The sequence below is a fragment of the Miniopterus natalensis genome, chromosome 2, assembly GCF_054644295.1.
Source record: "Miniopterus natalensis isolate mMinNat1 chromosome 2, mMinNat1.hap1, whole genome shotgun sequence".
Lineage (NCBI taxonomy): Eukaryota > Metazoa > Chordata > Mammalia > Chiroptera > Miniopteridae > Miniopterus > Miniopterus natalensis.
The window spans coordinates 13,059,083-13,081,605 of NC_142082.1; the positions used below are offsets into that span (position 1 = coordinate 13,059,083).

Here is a 22,523-nt window from a genome sequence, read left to right on the forward strand (position 1 = left end):
ATAAATAAGTCATTAGAGCAACATGACTTTTACGTGGCACTAGATCTTACAAAACAGAGCAATGGAACAGAGCTCTGGGAAAATACGATTTCCTCTTTAGCTTGTCTGTTTTCCGCATTGTCCAGTTGCTCTGTGTTTAAAGCTGCTTTAGAAAAGTTTTTTAGTAACTCCTAAAGGAACTTTTAAATTCGTAAAGCCCCAATTGTCCAGACAATGATATATTTCTTAAAAAATCTAAGAATCTGTTTTTATAGGCAAGTCTGGAAAAGTGAAAATAATGAAGATTGAAATAGGGCCAGTCCTTTTGGTGTACTGACATGGTTTCTCATTTCAAGGATTAGCCCTGATAGGTAACTGAATACTGGACAGTGAAATTTGATATAATGTTATTTTCCATAAAAGCATAAAACCTGCTAAAAATCATATAATAAGGCAAAATCAGGAGTAGAAGTAGTTTCTTTTTCCAATTTATCTCTATAGAGCACATGTTTCCTACATACATTTGGACAAAATAGAAAAAAAAAATTATAGAATGGGCACCAAGATACCTGGATTCTGGCTCCCGCTTCCCATTAATCACTGGGGAAGGTAACTGTTATCTCTATACTCCTAAAGTTCCTCATTTATAACTGAGAAAGTTGTACTAAAGCTCTAAAATTCCTTGTCTATGTCTCTTTCTTGGTAAAGTTCACATTTCCTCTCCTTTGGTAGGGTATCAGAAAATGCATGCATTAGTTTCCTAAAGCTGCATAACAGTCTCACAAACTGCATGGCTTAAAACAAAAAAAGATTACTGTCGCATTTCTGGAGGCCAGAAGTTTAAAATCAAGGTGTCAAGAGCACCACACTCCCTCTGAAAGTTCTAGAGATGAATTTCCTCTGGCCTCTCCTAGCTTCTGGTGGTTGTCAGCAACCCTTGGTGTTCCTTGTCTTAAAGATGCATCGTTCCACTCTCTGCCTCTGTCATCATGTCTTCTTTCTGTGTCTGTGTTTGTGTCCCAATGTCCTTCTTTGTCTAAGGACACCAGTCATTGGATGAGGGCCCACGCTAATCCAATATGGTCTCATTTTAACTAGATTACTCCTACAAAGAACCTATTTCCAAATACAGGCACATTCACAGGTACCAGGGATTAAGACTTGAAGACATCTTTTGGGGAACACAACTCAACTACCACAATAATGTATATTAAAACATTCAGCTACCTAAGACCATGTCTAAGTGTGCAATAAAAAGAATACTTACTCTCTGATCTATATTTCATGCCTGTTTGTTTTTTATATCCAATAAAGCAGCCTAAAAATTCAAATATAAATTCCATAAATGGTTAGATTTTTCTACAGAAAACAGAGAAAACACGTGATTTTTGTCTTAAATAAACCTCACTCCAGTCCAGCTCACTAAACCCCACTTTGACAATTTATCACATATTTATTTGTTTTTATTAAATGATGAAGTAATTATATCTTGAATTCCCAAGTCTTAAAAAATATATTTTTTATACCTGCCCCAAGTCTAATATGGTGTTTTACATACCACAGATACTCAATAATTATTCAGCTGATACAATATCACAACAGTAAGGGAATTCAATTTCATCCTGCAAATGCCCATCGGAAGTCCTCAGCCACACCATCCTTCTGTCTCTCAGTCTCTCTTATGCCCACAACCATGTGCATATGTGCGTGCGCACGCACACACACACATTCTCAATACATTCTCATTATTTACTCCTAGGCCTGCACATTTTTACAGCTGCAGAGATAATGCTAATAAATCTGTGGGATGAGAATGGGAAGCTAAAATTACTGGTTTCCAATACATATGTTTAAAATCTAGAGGAGTCACGCCTTGAATTATGGAGATCTATTTTGTAACAAGAGCAGTGGCTTAGAAGTCATCATTCAATCTCAACTCTGTTGCTACCTAGTTATGAAAGCATCTGGAACTTTATCCTCATTTGTAAAACTACAAAATTAAATTAGAGTTTGTCATCAAATCCATGATTCCTTTTCCTTCTCCCTCCAATGAACACAGAGTAATTGGGGAAACCATTATTATTTTTAGTATTTGTTCCCAGAAGATATATACACATATATATATTTTGCAATTAACAGAGCATGACTTGTAAAATTTATAAAACCAAAGTACCCTGACATCATATACATAATTGAAGATAACAGCCTGCATGTAATTGCATAATCTCATTCAACCCGACAGTTTTCTAGATAAAACAATAATCAGTGATTTGCCACTTTGAGATTTGATCCCGGTCGGTTGGGGCTTGTGCAGGCGGAAACCAATCAATGTTTCTCTCTGTCTCTCTCCCCTTCCTGTCTCTAAAAAATAATAATACCAATCAACAGACTGAAGTACTTCAGAGGGAAGAGGGGGAGAGACTGACCAAAGACTGCATGTGCGTATCCGCATGACCCACGGACGCACAACAGCGCGGGGCGGGCGGCGGGCGGCGGGGCGGGAACGCCAGGGACACCTGTAACGCTTTCAACAATAAACACAAATTTAAAAAAAAAAGCCTGGCAAAGAACTGAACAGGAAAAATAAAGACACCTGACTAGAATCTGAAAAAAATAAATGAGTGAAGACTATGCATTCAAAGAATTTATTTTAAAAAAATTAATAAAAAATAAAATAACTAGTCTTGCAACTTATCATTGGATTTCCCGTTTAGATATTTGACAATTCCGGTAGTCCCCCCTTACCTACGGTTTCTGTTTCCAGGGGCACCCGTGGTTCAAACTTAGGTGGAAAATTCCAGAAATAAACAGTCCACTAGCTTTCAATCGTGCCCCGCTCTGAGTAGCGGGATGCAATCTCGTGATGAAATCTCGTGAGGAAATCTCGTGAGGAAATCTCGTGAGGAAATCTCGAGAGGAGATCTCGAGACTTTCTGCTCCTCTCGCTGCGGAGGGGCCTCACCCCTCTGCCCGGCGTGGCAGGCTGCAGGCGCTCCCGCCCGCTAGGCGCATGGCGGCGGTGCCCCGTTAGGTGGGTGTGGGCGGGGTCCCAGTGCCCGTGTTCCCCTCACCCTCATCTGACTTAACAACCGCCCCAGAGCGCAAGAGCAGTGACGCTCGCAACTCAGGCCAAAGAAACCGCGTAAAGCGCTGCCTTTGCGTGAAAAAGTGAGTACAGCGCACTAAGATGTTTTGAGAGAGGGCACTCCCGTAGCTTTTAGTGCAGTGTGTTGTTATAATTGTTGTATTTTGTTATCAGTTGTTGTTCATCTCTAGCTGTGCCCAGTCCGTAAGTGACACTTCACCACAGGCGTGCAGGCCGAGGGGAAAGCACCGTTTGGCAGCATTTGCGGTTCCGGGCGTCGGCCGGGCCGGGGACGTCCCCCGCGGAGAAGGGGAGGCGGTAGCCCGAGAAGCAGGCGTGGTTGTAACTGCTCACACCCGCGGCGCTCGAGCTCGGGCAGTGAAGCCGGAACGCAGGCTTTTTCCTGGCGGGCGCTGCCTTCGTCCTAGGAGTCTCCTCTGCGGGGGTGGGACGCCCCGCACCCCCTGGACGGGCGACCCCGGGGTTTGTCTCCCACGTCCCCCGGGCTCTACGGCTCGCCCTTGTTCCAGGGCACCCTCACACACTTTCAGCACAGGAACCTGCCTCTTTTTGCTTTGTTTGTTTCCAAAGAAAAGAAAAATGGAGTCCCGGGTCAAATAATTCCTTCAAGTTCCCGCCCTCTCGCCGCAGCTGTGCGCGCCTTTTTGCAAAGCCGTTCTCTCCGCCTTGCTGGAGTGGGAAGCCTGCCCTCTCGCAGCCCACACCTTCCCCTGGGCTCGGGCCCATCTCTTTGCCTCCGCAGCAGCCTGGCTCCATCGATCTCCCGAAACTGTTTCCCCAACAATTTTTTCTTCTAAACTGGCTCATTCTCTTCAATTTACTAAAAATTAGATTTAGTCTCTCCTTTGAAAAAGGAGAAGAAGGAAAGGCAAGGCGGGGGGGGGGGGGGGAGGAACGTGTGCAACCACATAGCAGCTATTTTGAACACTTTAATTCTCCGCCCAGTTTTTGTAAGGCCAGTTGACTATCGTTTTCATTTTCTTGCCTCCTGTTTACACTATGGTGATTCTTTACTCTTACAGATCTCATCAGCCGTCTCCCAGCTGCCAAACTTTAAAAGAAAAACATCATTTTTATCGTTTTCATGTCTTTTCACTGAAGCACTTAACGCTCTTCATTACTCACATCTCTTCCTTCAGGTGAGGGAGATTTTCAAGCCTTGAATGGTGTAAAGCAAAGATCAAACTCGATATTGACTTTAAACATTGCTTTTTTTTTTAGCGAAGAAAAAATTTTGAAACACGTCTCCAGTAATCCAAAGGTTAAATCTCCATTTGTTTTTAATAGCTTTCATTTTTAGTGATACATAAGTAAATGCTACCTGATGCTTGCATGACCGTATAAGTGGTTCTTAACCTTGATTAAACATTAGAATTACATAGAAGGTAATTCTAGTTCTTTTAAAAATCCAAATACTCAGGCCATACTCCTGAACAATTATATTAGACTCTCTGGAGGTGGGACCTAGGCATCTTTATTTTATAAAGCCCTCTACATAATTCCAACATGAGGCCAAAGTCCCTACCTCAATCTAATAGTTCTCAAAGTTAGAGAATGCATAGAAGTTACCTGGGGAGTTATTTGGAAATGCAAGCTTCCCTCTCGTGCACAACTGAGGTTGTATGCAAGAACCGTGTTGTGTGTATAGGAGTTACAAAGCTATAGTATCAAAATGAGAATTCTAACTTTCCTATTAGCATGAGTGCATATAAGATGTATGATATCATTTAGTCATTGGCGATATATTGTTCTATAATTTTTCACAGTAATTTTTCTTGGGTGTGTTTTGATTCTAAACTAGATCACAATTCCCACGGACATTTTTTTTTTTTTTTAGTATCTCCTACAAGCATTTGCTTATAGCCAAAGAATTGCAATAAATACTTGCTATGAAGCTGACTATAGTTAGTTAGGTATCATTTTTAACATAATACTGTTCAGTTGATTAAAATAACATGTGTGGAAATAGATTTATTTGGGTCAAATTTAGTAGCCTGTTGAAACTATGTGATGATAGACCTCAATTTTAATTTACTCTGTCATTTTCATGAAATGTCAACCTAGGAATGCTTTCCAAAAAATAGATATTTCATTATTTTTAACAAGAAAATTTGATAGGGAGACAGAAAACTACTAACTTTAAATAGACAAATACAAGAGCTGTGATAAAATGTTACCTATGAATTTCTAAGATACAGTAAAAAATTATTTCTTTGGACTCATTTTCTACACTAATTTGGGAAGCCATTGCCTTTTATCTGCCCAGATATTTTTATTTCTGTATCTTCTCTTCAGAGACTGTCTATCAGATGACCCCCTTCTCTCCATGGCATCCACATCACAATGCCATCTAAATGTTCAGACACGCCTGTTGGATCAGAATCTCAGTTGCAGGGGAGAGGGAAGCTTGCATTTCCAATTAACTCCCCAGGTAACTCCTATGCATTCTCTAATTTGAGAACTATTGATCGAAGTAACCCTGCAGCCCTACCAGAGTGTACTCTGACCTCCTCCATATACTAGTTTCCTTTGTAATATATTCCTTGAAGAAATGGTTTTGTCTTTAAGAAATTTGAAAACCACAAATTATTCCAATGTTTGTATTTCAAAAAATGAGCTAGGTCCTCAGAGAAGTAAGTGTTTTTTGCTCCCCACAAGCATGAAACTAGAAAATGGGAGAGCCTAGAGAAGCAAAAAACAAGAAAAAAAAATTATTTGCATAATAGTAATAAGATATGCCCCCTGTTCTCAGAACCTAAAGTGTAACTGTGAGACAAGAATGTTGGAAATGGAATAAGTAACAAAGAGTACTAGGCAGGTTATGTTGTAATGTGTGCTTCGGGGTGATTAGGGAAGGTTTTATAAAGAAGGCAGAGCTTGTGCTAGACCCAGATTTGATAAGAATTATAAAGAAAGGAAATATATGGATGGACAGTCTGTGCCATTGCATGAAGGAGGATCTTAGCATGGCATATGAGTAGGCTAAGGAAGATACTATACCTGGTGAGCCTAGGAGCTCTGGGTTGCAGAAGAGGATTGTGAGTGTGGATTGATGGCTTAGGGTCCTGGTATGAGGACCTTTTGAAGAACAGTATGAGCAGTTTTCCCCTAACCTATTTCCTAATTTCTTAAACTTCCCAATTCTCCTTTCACTCTACTCAGAAAATTTTTACTAGACTATCAGATAAACATCAGCAAATGACCAGGCAGAGCACTTATCGACTTTCTGGAATGGCATATATTAGGGAACACACAGATAGGACTGGGAGCAGGCATGCAGTTCCACCACTGCCTGTCATTCAAGTGTGAGACATTGTGAGCCAGCTGGAACAGAGATCAGATTCTGAGAGAGAGAGAACTGGGCCCAAACAACCACATGGCCTGCAGAACCTCGGCCTCCAACCCTGTTTTATCCCAGCATGCCCTGCTTCGGGAGCACAAGTTCTCTCCCGGGAATGATAATGGGGCTGGGGTCCATGATGGCTCAGTGGTCTTGTCCACTTTGTCAGCATTCCACTGCCTTGCAACTTTCTAAAGGCCAGCATCATCAGTATCGCCATAGAGTTGTTAGAAATCCTGAACCTCAGGTCCCATTCCCGACCTACTAAATCAGAATCTGCACTGTAACAAGATCTCCAGGTTATTTGTATGCCCATTAAAGTCTGAAAAGCACTGCTTTATTAAAATTGATTTGCTTCAGCAGTTAACTATGGCCAGTATCTAGAGAGTTCTTCAGGGGTCATTTCTACTTGGAAGGCCACCCTGTAGGAAATCCGTCTGCACAACTTGTTTCTTACCTCTCAGAGGCATAACAGATGGAAAGAGAGCATCCCACAGTCTCCTGGGGTGTATGTTTCTTCTGAACTCAAGTCACCCTGGAGTGGTTGGTCAGCGTTCCTCCAACTAGTGTTCTATGAAAAACAGACAAGTAGATAAAAGCATTTCAGGCTCAGATATGTATGAGAAATGTTTAGTTTTTAAAAGTTATATAACTTTATTTACTTCACGAATTCTCAAAGCCTTCAATATGCAAATAATATAATTCTTTAGTAAAGAATTCTGGAAAGTAAGTATCATAGAAAATAGAATTTCACAGATTTATTCAATTTTGATTATTCATTTTTCTCAAGTCACATCTATTAAAATCTCAAATAAAAACCCCCTAAAGTTCTCAGATATCAATTAGGAGAATAGTAAAGTGGGCCCATGTGTGTGCTTGAAACGAATTTATGATGAAAGTAGAGCACACGGTATCTCTTGCCAGTGACGGATTTCTCATCCTGGGGTTTCTGTACCCCATGGGTGGGTTTGCATCTGCCATTCCTGTTCTCTTTCACCACCTTATCTTTCAGCACCAGTTCACACCCATACAATGACCTAGAAATGACTGAAATTAGATGAAAAGACTAACAAGAAAAACTAAATGCCCTCAATTTTAATCATATTAGCTTGTTCCCAAAAAGTCACTTGTACATGGGTTTTGTCTGTCTGGGACCAAACTGGGAACTCTGCTATGGGATTTCTGGCCAGGTTGTCAAGCAGTCAGTATATCTAGTGATCACCATGGACTTAACATTTATTAGGTGCTATGAGAAGGGCAGAAGCATAAGAAGCTGTTATTCCAAAATTGAATTTCTTTGTAGCAAAGGCAGAAATTGTAAAAGGCTCAAGAGAAAAGCATATAATTTAAAGGTAATAGATTTATTCCTGACCCCAAAAGCTCACAATTTTTTCAAGAAAATGACTTTAAGAGAATAGGGGCCTATGAGTGCAGTGGAAAAGAATTGTTTAATTCTGGGAGAAAAGGAAATAAGAAAGGAGTCATAGAGAGAGAATGACTAATAAATTATGCTCTGGGGAATGAATCTGATATTTCCACAGGGAGTGGGAAAAGAGGTGAATTCTGAGCTGAAGAGTAGCATAGATTTCCAGCTAACAGAGACAGAAACATATCAAGAATGATCTGTATAATCTTTAAGTATGTTAAGAAAATCCAATTCTATACAATTAGGAACAACTGGTGTGAAATTATGTTGCATTCACTAGAATAGTGATGCATGTTTGAAGGGAGAAATGGGTGGAGACTGGAGTGATACTCAAGGGCTGGGTCTGTTGTCCATGTGTGGGAAGCCGCAGGGCTAGAACAGAACAGTCCAGTGTTGGGACAGGTCCCTAAGGGCTAGAAATTGACAGAGGAATATAAAAATACCTTGACGGGAGGGGGCAATGCATTGATAGCTGATAGAAGTTTGAAGAAAACAGCTGGATATCTAGGACCTTACCTATACGGGGGGGGCATTGAACTGGGCAGACAAAAATAGAAGTGGAGAGCTACTCACCACATTGCACAGTCGTGAAAGAATAGCACAGGGAGTGTGGAATCAAAGCACATAGCAAGAAGTACTGAAATACAAATTAAAGTTTGAACCACATCTGCATCAGACAAAAGTCACAGTAATGAATACTTGAAAGTGGCAGAATCTAAGAAAAATCTATGATACGACAAGAAACATTACAATAGAGCCTAAATCCCAGGGGGAGCCGCAAATATAGGTAATTTTTAAAGAGAAGGAAAAAAACATACAGACTTAGACATTATTAATTCAGGAATCCCTATGAGACTCTAGGTACATAGAAAAATGGTGGGGCACAGATCTGAAAGGAGAAACTGTGAATTTTTAAACCTACCTTGTCCTCACTAAGAAGCGTCTCCCAGGCCTCAGTTGTCCTATCTGTTTAAAGAGAAAGATACTCTAAATGGTCTCATGTTCTCTTTCGAGCTTTAAATTCTATGATCCTCAAAACAAAGATGGCACACAGTGAGAGCAAATCAGGCAAAAAGACTGAGATTGAGGTTCATTTGAATATAGAGAGTGTGTCAGAAGAATTTTATCTGAGATACGAAGAAAAAATATTTATTATGATATAAAAGTAAGTATTCATATAAATAAGATATACATATTGGTATGCAATTACCACTGAAATTGATGCTAATGCAGCTAATAAAAAACCTTCACATCTACATAGCAATATATAATTTTTAAAATGCTATTGATACTTAGAAAATAAGAGGGAAGTCGTTTGTTAAATGTCTACTGCTTGACAGTTAATGTTAAATGTTTATATATGTAATAGCTTTAATTTCTTTATTAAAAATTGACTGTTACTTAACAATTGCTTGGAATATTAAGCATGGACAGCTACTCCATTTGTTTACAGTCAGACTGGTCCATTCAAAAAAGGGGGAGAAATTATTTAATGGTGGTTTCTTTTTGGGGGGGTAGGTTTTTGCTTTATATGAATTAAACTACAATCAGTTGGACCATGGCAATGACATATTTTTGCTACGAAATGGTATAATAATTATGGTGACCCAATACTTTAAAAATTTCAGCAAAATACAATAGTTTTGTCCATTGGGTGGTTTTGTGGTACCCCATGTCACCTTCTGCGGATAGACAGCCCCTCTGCCTTCCAAGGTTTTCATTGAATGAGAGTGTGATTGAGAGAGCGAACCACTTTCTCACTGCACATTAATCTAAAAACGTCAGACCACTAGTGTTGCTGGTATCATTCCCACCGCTGTTTGTTTGTTTCCTGAGTTTTCCTCTTTGGCTGAATGAAAACACTCAGTCCTGTGAACTCTGAGAGCAAGATGTGCCATTCTCTTGACCCACCACACGGCTCCGTCAACATTGATTTGAAACAAACCCTCTAGGGCTGTCTGCGTTCCTGGCAAGGTTTCAACACTAACATGTGGTTAATTTTTTAGAGGATTTTTCTTCCCCTTCCTGTGCTCAAGAGGAGCCAGGGAGTTTGTGGGAAACAGCAGCTTGATTCGTGCATCTGTGGCGCTTGCATGTTTCCCTTAGAGATAATGACCCTTTTTTCCCAGGGCTTGTTCTTTCTCTGCACGTTGTGTTCTAGGAACTCTGAAGGAGGAGCGTATCCTAAAATCTTAGGCGTCTTTTAAAACAATATTTCAAGAGACATGGCATGTGAGAGAATTCATGGAATTCTCACTACTAACTCCCTCATAAAATTTAGCAGTTAATGCATATTTATCACATTTATGGCCATTTATATTGAGTATGCATTGGTGCGTTGTGTTAGTAAATGCAGAGATTGTTTGTTATAAATACGTACTCAAAGCAGGTCAGTTATACTAAGTAACTTAATTTCTGACAAAAGAACAAAAAATATCTTAAGGCAGATAATAGAGGTCTGATATTTTTCGCCAATACTGGTATTTTTTTTCCAGGTAGGACATTGAGTTATTTTGCTCTGTTTTAATTTCCAAAGTTCATGGCAACTGTCCGATGGAAGTATTGCTGTTTCTATTTTCAATAACATAAAGAAATGTGCCCTTAAATTCCTATTAATAGAATAAAGACATTTCTTAGGATTATTTTATTTCCTTCCTATTAGCTTAGTCATAGTAAAATTTACACCGGTTATATTTTGATGAACACATAATAGAATCATAAAATTAAGGAGATCATAGTTCCTGTTTTCCCCTTGGTTGGACTTTCTAAGTCTGTAATGAATCAACACTTCCAATCCACAAGGAGACATTTAGAATAAAATGATCCAGTCCTTTGCTGAATTTGCTCTCAGTAGAACATGTACTTCAAATTATTTTATCAGTAATGGTGACAGGTTTACTAAACTATCTATGCTTTCCCGTATATTTGACCTTCTAGTCATCAGCAAACATCTGTCATGGAATAAAATTGGAATAGAATGTTATTAAATTGAGTAACGGCATACACCAAAGCAGAAATTGGGTGGAAATACCATTTTTGATGGAATAGTCACAGAATGCTTCAAGTGTCTTGCAACATGATATCTGTAAAAATATGCCATCGTGGATGCTTTATACTAGGACTCAACTGTTGGTCACAAAGAACAGTGAGATGAAACTTTATCAGTCTAGCAGACAACCCTCCTCACCAGCTTGCAAAATATCTCTCCTTCTACAAATCATTTCAGTGGCAAATTTAGGTTCACCTTGAAACAAATAGGGGAAGTATTGTGTCACCAGAGACCCCATACAGAGGTGACCCTGTCAAAAAATAGAGATTGGAAAGAGAGCAAAAAGGGGTACATTTTCTAGTCCCACTTTCAATATATTTTTTCAAAGATATCATTTTCCTCATTAAAATAGCATAATGAAGATCTGGAAAAGGGGAGTAGGTGGGTGTAGAAAAAAGGTGGAGAGATAACAGGCATAGGAAGCTTAGAGGATAAGGCAGACCGATACAGTTCAGTTTAATACCACCACTCTTCACATGCATTTCATTTATATCTTTCATTGTGCTTTGCACAAGTTTTGCCATAGCTAGTCTCACACCACTCACTAGTCTCAATCAGACTGCAAACCTATTTTTAAACATGTTTTATGTCCCATTATATTCCCAGCACACCTTGCCATGCCTTCCAGCCTTCCCAGTCTTACTCATCTCTGTGACTCTGACCTCATTTCACTTAAGCAGAATCTCTACTTTTTGTTGTTGTTGTTTAGTTTTGTTTGGGTTGATTTGTTTGTTTGCTTTAATAGGCTTTTGTTCTAGCACTAAACTCAGGCTTATTCCACTTAGTTTTGGCTGTTCACATGGCAGTCAACTGAATGTTATATAAAATTCTTGGAAGAAGAGAGAATTTTTTTGATCTCTTGTACACAACACAGTGTTAGCTATATAACAGTTGCTCAATAAATAGGGAGGGAGAAGTTTATCCAGCTCCTTCCCAGAAACCAGGACTAAAGAAAGAGAAATTGGCCAACTTGGTAATGGGCCAAGAGTAACGTAAACATTCAAAATGAAGAGATTTACAGTAGCCACAATACCCATCCATCAACTAACGTATGCAGTAATCATTTGTAGTTTTCCAGGGTATATTTTAACCTGCTGTCCACCTACCCTCTCCTGCAGTCAAACCTAGGACGCCAATCGTTTCTTGGTATTACTCATCTTAGACAATTTTTTATTAGTAGAAAAACTGTACAATACTTAAAAGTCTTTTTCAGCTCTATGTTACTACTTTTTGGTCTATTTGTTTCATCATTTTACTAGGAGAATAGAATTTTATCGCTAAGTACTATTTTATCTACCTTGGATTTCTGAGAAGAGTGGTACTATACTGTCCTAAACCCCACCTTTTGAAAACACAGAAAGTTATTTTAATCATTGGTTCAACCCTCATTAAATATGTATTTTACATATACACTTCAAACCATAACATTTTAATAAAACTTGAATCCCATTTTAAAATGCTTTTCATATTAGTCTTAAGCTCTCTAACTCATAAGCCTTACCAGTCACATTTTATTTGTGCTTCTTTGTGTTTATATGATTGATAGCCAAAGAATTACTACATACTTATAGGAAATGGGTGCAAGTCAGCTCCACTGGAGACTCATATATTACTGAATTTGACCATTTGAATTAACAACCATATAAACATTTGGGTCCCTTTTATGATCACATAGTTTCTATGGAGAACAAGCAAGATATATAGATAAGGAAAATGTTTTCTTCAATGTGCTCGATTCCCTAGGCAGAATTTGGGTTAAGAGCTATTACCATATTGGGAAAGAAGAAGCATTGTTTGGTTTCCTTACGCACAAGAGAAAGGCAAACAAACAGGCCTTAATGATCTCAGGGAGTTAGAGGATGAGTAACCTCAATATTTTGGAAGCAAAAGGCTATTTTTCAAATGGCCCTTTCCCTCAGAAATATTATACCACAAAGACGTTTTAGAGTCTTGAATAAGTCTCATAAGGACACAAACAATGAACCACTCTCCTGCCAGCACATTTTCTAATCAGTGCATCTGAAAGTTCTCCACAATTAAAAACAAAACATTCCCATAATAGCTGTTTCTGCTTTCTTTCTCTAGGAACTTTGACTTGTAGAGATTGGCAATATTATCTTGATGCTCACTAAAGATCGGATCTTAGGAGATAACTAATTGTGAATTAATAAAAAAATACTCTGAGTATTTCCTACTATGTGCATTACCTGTGCTAGGTACACTTCACTGTCTACAGAGAAGCATGAGGCCCTGTCTCTGCTCATACGAACTTGAAAAATTGAGGAGACTATATGTGCATGAAATGTTTAATAATATAAGGGAGCTGCTACTTACTAGTTATTTTTTTAAATTAGTAATCATTGAAAAAAGATCAATGAAAGAAATATTTATACTAAAAGTAAATAATACACATCCTGGAATTCAGTTGTCATTTTTTTCCATATTTTTAAAGCCCTCAAGGATGAGTATCCTTCCAAATCTTTTTTTGTGCTTCTGTATACATGCATATAAAAATACAGAACTACAGAATTTTGCTGTGTGTGTATGTATGCACGTGGGCACATATGGTGCTTATTTGGTACCTACAGAGTTTCACACTATAGGGTATTGTCTTTAACCTTTCTTTCTTCACGTAACGAGCCCTCACAGAGCAATTTTCCTATGAGTAGCAGGAACCCAAGTCCAACTGTGTAGGTTGTGCCCTGCACAAGGAAACCAGCCTGAAGTCCTGAGTAGAAAATGAAGAGCAATCTGTGTTTTATTTACCAAGCACGAGCCCTGGCTTGGGGCTGCAAACCTCCGCAGGGGCACACTTTTCTAAGTTGCATTGGAAAGCTGAATAGGTTACTCAGGGTTCTGTCAGTGCATGTAAATCTGCTTCGTATTTGCAACTACTGTGTAGTGACCCAAAGAATAGTGGTACTGTAACATTAAACAGTGTACTATCGATCGCCATGTGGGTTATTTTCAGTTCTTTGGCCACTAGGAAAATAATACTTCAATGAATAGTATAAAGCACACTAACTTTTGCATGATTGCAAATAATTCTTTAGGGTGAAGATCTAAAATTAGAATGTCACATTAAAGGATATGTCCTTCATAGATACTGCCAAACTGTCCTCCAAGAAAGGAGAAAATTTACATTTCCAAATACATTGTCAACCCTGAGTATGGTCAAGATATTTTTTTTCTTTTGTGATAATTTGATAGATGAAAAATAATCAGTCCAGAAAAGCTGACTTTGTGTCTATACATGTATTAACTAACCCTGAATGTCAGTCTCCACCTTTAGCACTTAAGGTGAAGGCTGGATTCAGAATGCATACCATATTATTTAGGTACAAATTGCATCCCAGTTTCAAAAATGGACCTTTGAAGGCAGCGGAGGAAGTCATCCTCAGATTTCCCTGCGCAGAGAGGAATTGCTGCCCACGCATTCTCTCCTTGGTTCACACCTGCACTTCTGAGCACTCTTTAGGACCAGCTGCATAAATGTCCTTTGAAACTATTCAGGAGACTCTGTACCCCATTTACAAAACTCCCAGCTCGGAATTGCTCCATCTAAAGTCCAGTTGGAGTTTTAAAATCAAGCAAAGGCGAAACCTGTTTTCTTCCCATGCCTTATAAATGGGAGGAGATAAATAGGGAGTGAACATAGACACTTAATATAAAGCCTCCATTTACATTTCAGTCAAAAGATTCCTTGTAGCAACTTCAAATGAGGATATTATTTGTCACTCTTTACGGCCTAATATTAAAAGGATATTGGCACATGTTATTAATTAAAGATAATATACAAAGATTTTGTGGTTGAACAGACTATATCTGACAAATCAGAAATAGCTGCTGGTTTGTTTTCTTCCCATTCTACATAAATTTCAGCTTAAAATGCACCAGAATAAAAATGAAGGCTGACTTTATTTAACTTGCCTAGAAATTCTGCCATAGGATACTTATATTATCTCTGTATTCTGACTGTCAATTCAGATGAAAATCTTGACTGTGAAGGGAATAAAAGAGTAAATAAAGTTCTGGTTCTTTAGGCGGGATATTATTTTAAGAAGGGAAAGTCTAGAATGAGGAATTTATTGTCAAATAAAATGTATAACACTAATATGAGATTTCATACTAGTCCAGCTGGCTGCAGATCAAATAATTCAGAAGGAAGTTGAGCCAAGTCTTTTGCTAAAAGGTCCCTTTCTTTCACAGGGGAGCAAGGAGCATTACCCGCCCAGAATAGCCAGTAAGATGCCTATGGAATCAAAGACAGTATAGGAGCCAGAACCTTGGATTATGAATCAGGAAGTCTCAGTTCTATTCCTAGCCTCGCCTTTAATTTATTACGGCTGTCTATGTGATGCCACAACTCATTGACAAGCAGAACATTCAAGCAACGCTGTATTTGCTGAGCCAAATATCCACTCTTTGGAAGCATCTGGGTATTTTACCGAATGTTTTTGGTTTTCTTCCAAATGCTTCAGATTAGGAAAACAGAGCCTGTGTGGCTCTAGAGGGGGCACCCTTTTTGCTGCTCTTTATATCTTCCCAGTCTATAAAGTGCCCGGTAACTGGCACCCCTTCACCATTCCGTTTGTGCTGGGTTCTGTATTGTCCAATATAGAGCACCTGAAGAAAGCAGAGGGTTGGAACTATCTTCCCCAGATGTTAGGAAAGAAAGTTAGTATAGGCTCCTGTTCAGAGGATTCCAATTCCGAGGCTTCCTGGAGAGAAAGACCCCCTAAAAGCCCTGTTTATCTCTCCCCCAGACCCCATGTGATCAAAGTGACTCACTGCCCAGGGACTCAGTAGCTTTGGGGAATAAATAAAGAGCATCTTTCAGATTTCCTAATGACACCATGTGGCTTGGCCATATTAGGGTTTTGACAACAAATCAAATTGAATAGAAGTTTCTCTCCTAATTTGGCTAAGTACCCACTGACTTGTGTCTGAAAGAGATACAACTGGAAATTTTTTCCACAGCAGCTACATGGATTATCTCTACCTTGATGACAGCTGGTTACAGTTTCTAGACAACAGGAAGTTTCTGTTTTTAGAGCACAGAGGCACATGTTGGGAAAAGGAGACATATACCACACCGTTGACTCGAGGTCAGCTCATAGCCCACTGAATGCCGTTTCTTCACTGAAAAGCAGATTGTGGGTGTCCTAGTGAGAATAGTCTGTTCATGCTCTAAACAGGCACTTAATTCTTAGGCTACATTAAAGAGGGTAGAGGACATGGGGAGGTGCTGGCCTCCTCTGCCTTGGTCAGAGAACACATAGAGTAATATATTTAATTCTGAGCACCAACCATTCCTTGGGTCATTGCCAGAATTATGGCATATCTAGAGAAGAGCTAACAAAATGAATGAGGATTTGGAAACATGTCATAGGCAAAATAATTAAAGGAACTGAAGATGATTCACCTAGTAAAGAAAAAAGTGGACATAACATAGTTCTTTAAATATCTGAAAGGCTATTTCAGGGAATAGACCTTACGCTATCTGGTTCTGGAGGGAGGAACTGGGGAGTTAGAGGAAGGCAGAATTTGACTTTAAAACACCTCTAAAAATTACAACCATACAAATATGAAATAGGTTGCCTCCTAGAGAATGTTCTATAGCACATAGTAGATGGTCAATGAACATATCTTGGATAATTGTCAAGTAAATGTAAAAAACTGGATTAAATGTTTCAGTTTTTTTTGCAATTAATTGTGGTCATTGGTGTTCTTCTGAAATACCGCTTTTGGAAGGAATGGGAACCCGGTTGCAGAAGCTGAAGAGCGTAAGTGATGCCTCACTGTCTCTTTCTCACATTCCTGTTTCTAACTCCATCTCCAACTATTTCTCCGCCCTACATCCTCAAAAAGCTCTCTTGGCCCCCCTATACAGAGTGGGACACTCCCCCACGGTTACTGTGTGTCTCACCCTTTTTATTTTCTGCACACATTTGTCTTATTTGTGAACGTGTTAACTTGCATTGTTTGTCTTCTCATGGTTGACTATAACATTCAGGAAAGCAGTGATTCTGTATTTGTTGTTCACTGCTGAATATTGTATTCCTTCAATAGTAGTTGGTCTGGAACAGCTGTGACTGGCAGGAGAGAAGGAAGGAAAGAGGAGGGAAAAATTTGGGATATTGGCCTTGATTTAAGGGGGTTAAGTTACTGAAATACTGAGAAGTTCGTTAATAAGCAGCTTCACTTCTTAAGTTAGTCTCTCTTCGTGGACTATAACAACAGCATGAAATGAAAGCTCCACTGCAGAAGTTAACGTACCCAAAACCTGCAAGTACACACCTCTGTTTTCAGTCACAAGCTATTTATTGGAGTTTGGCCGTGGACATATGAAAGGATAGAACTTTGCCAACCATTAATACTTGAGCTTTAAAAACAACAACAATGATATTTATCCAAAGCATCTGATTTGCAGTCAACTCTGTCTTGTGAAGTTTTGTGGACGTGTATGTAACGTGATACTGGCCTGTGTACCTGATACTTCAGGCTGAATGTAGTGAATGGTGACTTAGGAGAAGCATCATGAGGAAGGGAAAAACAGTAGTCTTATTTCTCTAAAGAAATACCGTGGATCAATGCTGTGTGGTTTTATTTCTTTTGGCAAATCATTTGAAATAATTTGATGTCCAGTCCATGGGTGTAAAAGTGTTTTTAAGGCATAATCTCAGCATCCAGTTAATTCAAAGACAAATTGTTTCTGAGACTCCTGCTGCAGGATATACTGCTTTATCCAACATTAATTTAGTAGCTAGAAAAACATCGAAATATATTTTCTCAGGCTTTGGGAGGTGTTATTTCACTGGCTTCTACTGACTTCATTATTCTTATTCCTGAACATTTCTTGAGTGTGCAGGGTATAACCTGACTCTATGTCTGCCAGGTAGAAAATGTAACACTTGTGCTTGAGGATGTTACAACTGGGAAGCAAAAGACAACCACACAAAAACATATGTGACTAGAGATGCAAAGAACGTTATCCTGCCAAACAAATTTGGTTTAGAAGAAAAGGAAATTATACAAGCAAACACGTTGGAGGAATAATTAAGGGAACTTCGAGTCTTCTGTTCAGTCAGAGTTTTCCATTTTCTGGATTATCGAGAAGAGAATGAAACTGAATAATCTTCAATATTTCTGGGACTCTATTTTAAGGTAGAAGCAGGAATTTACTACAAATAATGCTCTTTGGAATATGACAAGTTTCTGTAGCATTGAGAGAGATGATGTGTAGTAAAGTTCAGATCTGTTCGTTTGCATATATCCTAGACCCTCTTAAGCACAATAAAACTTTACGATGACAAGAATTTTGTAATTCTCTGTCTGAGCCTCATTACATGTTTTAGAAGCAGGGGAAATGGAAATAAATTGAAGTCATAATCACAGTGTAGTATTCTAAAGGAGTTGGTACAACTCAAAAAATTCTTAATTTATTCTTAAAATTAATGTCTTGGTGGAAAGAGTATTAGCTCTTTCACTTTGACATTAATCTGTTAAACCAAGCACAAGTTTAGTTTACCCAAGTTATCAGTATTGGCTTAATTAATGATTCTTTGACCAACTTAATCTAGTAAATCAATAATTTGACATCTGAAAGATAATGCTTTGTAATATTAACAATCTGCTCTAGTTGTTTGAGGTACAGAGACCCCTACAGAATTAGATTAATCCATGAAATTACCCTAGTCTCTATTCTTTGGTGGTTCCTCCTAATGGTGGCTTGGGAATGTAGAAAGATTAAAAGAAAAATGTCAAAAACAAAGTAAGATCTGATTCAGATAGTTACCTCATTCATACCACTACTAATACCACCACCTAAGCAAAGGCCCCAACCTGCTCCCTTATACTCACACCCTTTAGTCTTCTGTTGTGATATATTTTCCCTTTGAGGTTGCCACTGGTGGTCTTTCCAAAGCTGATTTTACCTAGGTAAATATCTCAGATGAGAAGATGGAAACATGAGTCATAAATGATGATTTCCCTCTAAAGGCCTCTCCCTGCGTCCATTACGTCCCTCACTAGAATCTTACTGTGCTTTTCATGATTTTTTTTTTTTTCACTCAATAACCTACCCAGCCCTGGTACCTTACACAACACACAAGGAATTTGGAAGATTTCTAATATTAATTGACTTGATTTGAAGACACAAGAATAGTAAACAGCCATGCCCAAATAACTCTATATGGTTAATGAGAAGGTTTAGCTATTTCTATAAGCAACAGTATTTGCATAAACATAATGTATGTCTATATTACAGAGAATTCAGAATGAGTAACCAGCCTAATTTACAAAAATATATGTGATCGTGTGGGCTTTTTTCAAAAGTTTATGAAAGAAAGTGGTTGCAAAGAAATATTGGCAATAAAAGCTTGAAGCAGCAGTAGGAAAATGGCCCCATCCAGAAGACAACAACAAACTGAAAACTTGCCTCATTTGATTCATTTCCCATTTTCTTACTATACTCAGAAGTATTCTCCCCAAAATAATCTCTTACACGTATCTTTAAATGTCTAACCACAAATAATGTCATTAATGTTACAATTGATTTGTACTGTGACGAGTAATATATAACTTTTCCCAAGAATAGTTAATTGGAAAGTCGTAAATATGTATCAGTGCTCATTGATGTTATGCTTCCTTCTCGCTGTGCTTTGCTCTAGAAGATAATGTATTTAATATTCATGTAAAATGCTGTCTGCTGTCTTGGCAGTCGGTTAGCATCTTCCCAATGAAGAGCCCATTGAGGACGCAGAACAGAACTTCCCTTTCCCCTTAACTAGAAGACTGCCTATTATTCAGTGTCCTTTTTGTCACATTGAAGAACAGGGCACTTCTTATTCTTTCCAAGAAACGGCCTTTCAGATTCATAACAACTTGTTCTGTTCCTCAGGAAATAAAAGACCGAGATAGGGCGCGGCTGGACTCCATGGTGCTGCTAATTATGAAACTGGACCAACTTGACCAGGACATTGAGAACGCTCTCAGCACCAGCTCCTCTCCATCCAGCACACCAACCAACCTGCGGCGGCACATGCCTGTGAGCCTTCTTCCACTTATTCCCCATGAGCATGTTATCTCTTTACTCCGTACATGAAACATCTTTGATGGCAGCATCTACCCATATGTGACCCTGAAAGTGTTCCATAAAACTCACTCAAATACTTCTCTGTTTCATGCAGAGCCTGTAAGAGAAATGTGTGATTCAAAAGAAAATGGTTTTTATTAGTTAGAAAGAGGGTCACCCTGGGAAATTATGCTTCCTAGTGATCAAATCATCTTCACATGGTTGTTTCTCTCATTATCAGTACTCAATGATATGCTATAAACACCATAGCAATGCTATGTCTATCTTATTCAGTATTTTATTTCCAGTGTCTGCAAATTTACATTGCATGTGGAAGATGATTCGGAAATATTTGCTGGCTGGCAGGGTGGATGGGTGGATGGGTGGACTGACCGAGAATACTACAAGAAAGAATTTAGATTAATTTGAGAACACTAAAATTAACTCAGTGAAATGCAATTAATAGGACAGAGGTGAGAATTTTATTCTACTGTGCATTAATTTTATATAAGACACACTCCTCAGAGATTCTGACGCTCAAAATTTGAAAGATTCCAGACTGACTATACACTTTACATATTTAATATCAGCTCCATATTAAATGGCTTAGTTTTTGCAGATTTAGCAAATGTGATGTTAGAATGTATTTGTAATTATGCCAGGCATCCCTTTTCAATTAATCTGTTACTTTCATTATACAATAATGAACACATTAAGTCAAGAAATTATGTATTTGCCTAAGACCAAAGGGGCAGAAAATCCTATATATAAATTTGACCACCTATCAAAATAGAACTATTCTATATCAAGTCCTTTAATTAGTATAGTTCTACCATTGATTCTGTAGTTATTCAAGACTCATACTGATTGTGGGACAGAATGTTTCAAAGTAAATAAAATAATAACTTTAGTATATACTGAGTAGTATTATAAGTTCTTTACATATGTTAACACATTTATTCCTCACAACATTTTTCAAGTGAGTAAAATGCATAGAGAAGTTAGTAATTATATGTGCCAAAGATGAGATATAAGCCCAGCCAGTCCTGATCCAGAGCCATGGCATGTGACCAGTACACCATACTGTTTTCTCTAGCTGACTATGATGGAAATCTAATAGCTTGAACAAAAAATAATAATTAAAAGTGAATATGAAATTAAATACTTCAACCTAGAAAGCCAGTAGAAATGAAATTTTTGGTTTTGTTTGTAACCTTCTGGATAATCTTTTCTTATCTTTCCAGATTCATCTCAAATATTTTCTTTACAGTGCAGTCGTCCCTAAATCTCCTCTGTCTTCCCAGACAGAGTCAATTAATCCTTCCCTGGTGTTGCCATGGTGCCTGCACATGTTTTCGGTAGGACAGGTATCAATACGGAGGAAATGCAGTCCAGACCAACAAGAAGGGGTGTTTAAATTTGTTTTCATATGAAGGGGGTGTAGAAGTGTCGTAGTCATCTTCTTCAATCTTTTTGAAGCCAGGAAAAATCATATTTTTTCAATAGGAGGTACTCCTTAGTACTTTTTGCTATTAATTTAGGCATAGGACACATTTTCTCTTGTTTAATTGTTCGGTGTGAATTGTTCATCTCTCTCCCTATCTCTTTAGTCTCCCCACTTTTCCCTCTACATTGAATTTTCCTCAATCCCCAAGTATTTAGGAGAAAACCACAGCCCCAATTTCTGCTAAATACAACTCCATATTGTTGACTTCATGGCAGAGAACAAGATAGCCCTTAACCTGTGAGACATGCTTCTGTGTTGAATGGTAAAGAAAAACAAAAACAGGAGCAAATGTGGGTGATGATTTTGGAATTTTCTGCCTCCTTTTAAGGTATAAACTAGATTTTGTATTACATGAACTATCTCCTAGACTATTGCTACCATTGCCGAATAAGGGTTCATTCTGTAAATAAAGATCTATTTCCAAGTTTTCAGTTCAAAAAATACTCAGAAAAGGCAAGATTATATAGTAGAAACGTTATGAACATTGGGATCTACAGGCCTGGGTCCAAATGGCAGTTCTACAACTGAATATCTGAGAACACAAGAAAATTGTTTAATTTTTCACCTTTACATTTGTGTGAAAAAGGAGATGTTGTTTGCTACCTAATGGCTTGTTGGGAGGAATCAATGAAAGAACGTATGTGAGATGTATTGCACAGAGCTGGCAGAGAGGACAGAGAGTACAACTTGGTGTTTGTTAACTCCCTTTCCGTCTCCCATGTACTCACTCATCCCAGATGCTGGCTAAAGATGAATAAAACCTATCCTGTAGCCCTCAAAACTGCTTTTTGGTCTCTATGGGTTTTTTTAGGTCATCCCTTGTTCTTTATTTCTGTTCCATGGTGTTTAAAGCTAATTTTAAAATTCTCTCATCATCAAAATATTTTCCACAGGCACTTTCCATTACTTTTGATAATTGCGCCAAGGAATAAAGGGATTATAACAGAATGATTATGACCTTGATTGTCCACCAAGAAGCACTGTCCCAGATTCGGAGAAACTCCCTCTGCCGCACCCTCATCCTGCACTGTGAATTTACA

The 22,523-nt window shown here is 38.4% G+C and overlaps 1 protein-coding gene across 4 annotated transcripts in view; it reads left to right on the plus strand.

The window, feature by feature from the left end:
• The window catches only part of DLC1 (DLC1 Rho GTPase activating protein), a 322,808-nt gene that overhangs the window by 56,082 nt on the left and 244,203 nt on the right, over positions 1-22,523 (plus strand). For 3 of the 4 annotated variants that reach the window (XM_087814133.1, XM_087814134.1, XM_087814135.1), the window contains one exon: positions 19,803-19,949. In XM_087814133.1, coding sequence (XP_087670259.1) covers positions 19,803-19,949 — 147 coding nt within the window. Of the gene's footprint in view, positions 1-4,107; positions 4,225-19,802; positions 19,950-22,523 lie in introns of all 4 variants that reach the window. The other variant, XM_087814132.1, reaches the window with a different exon arrangement.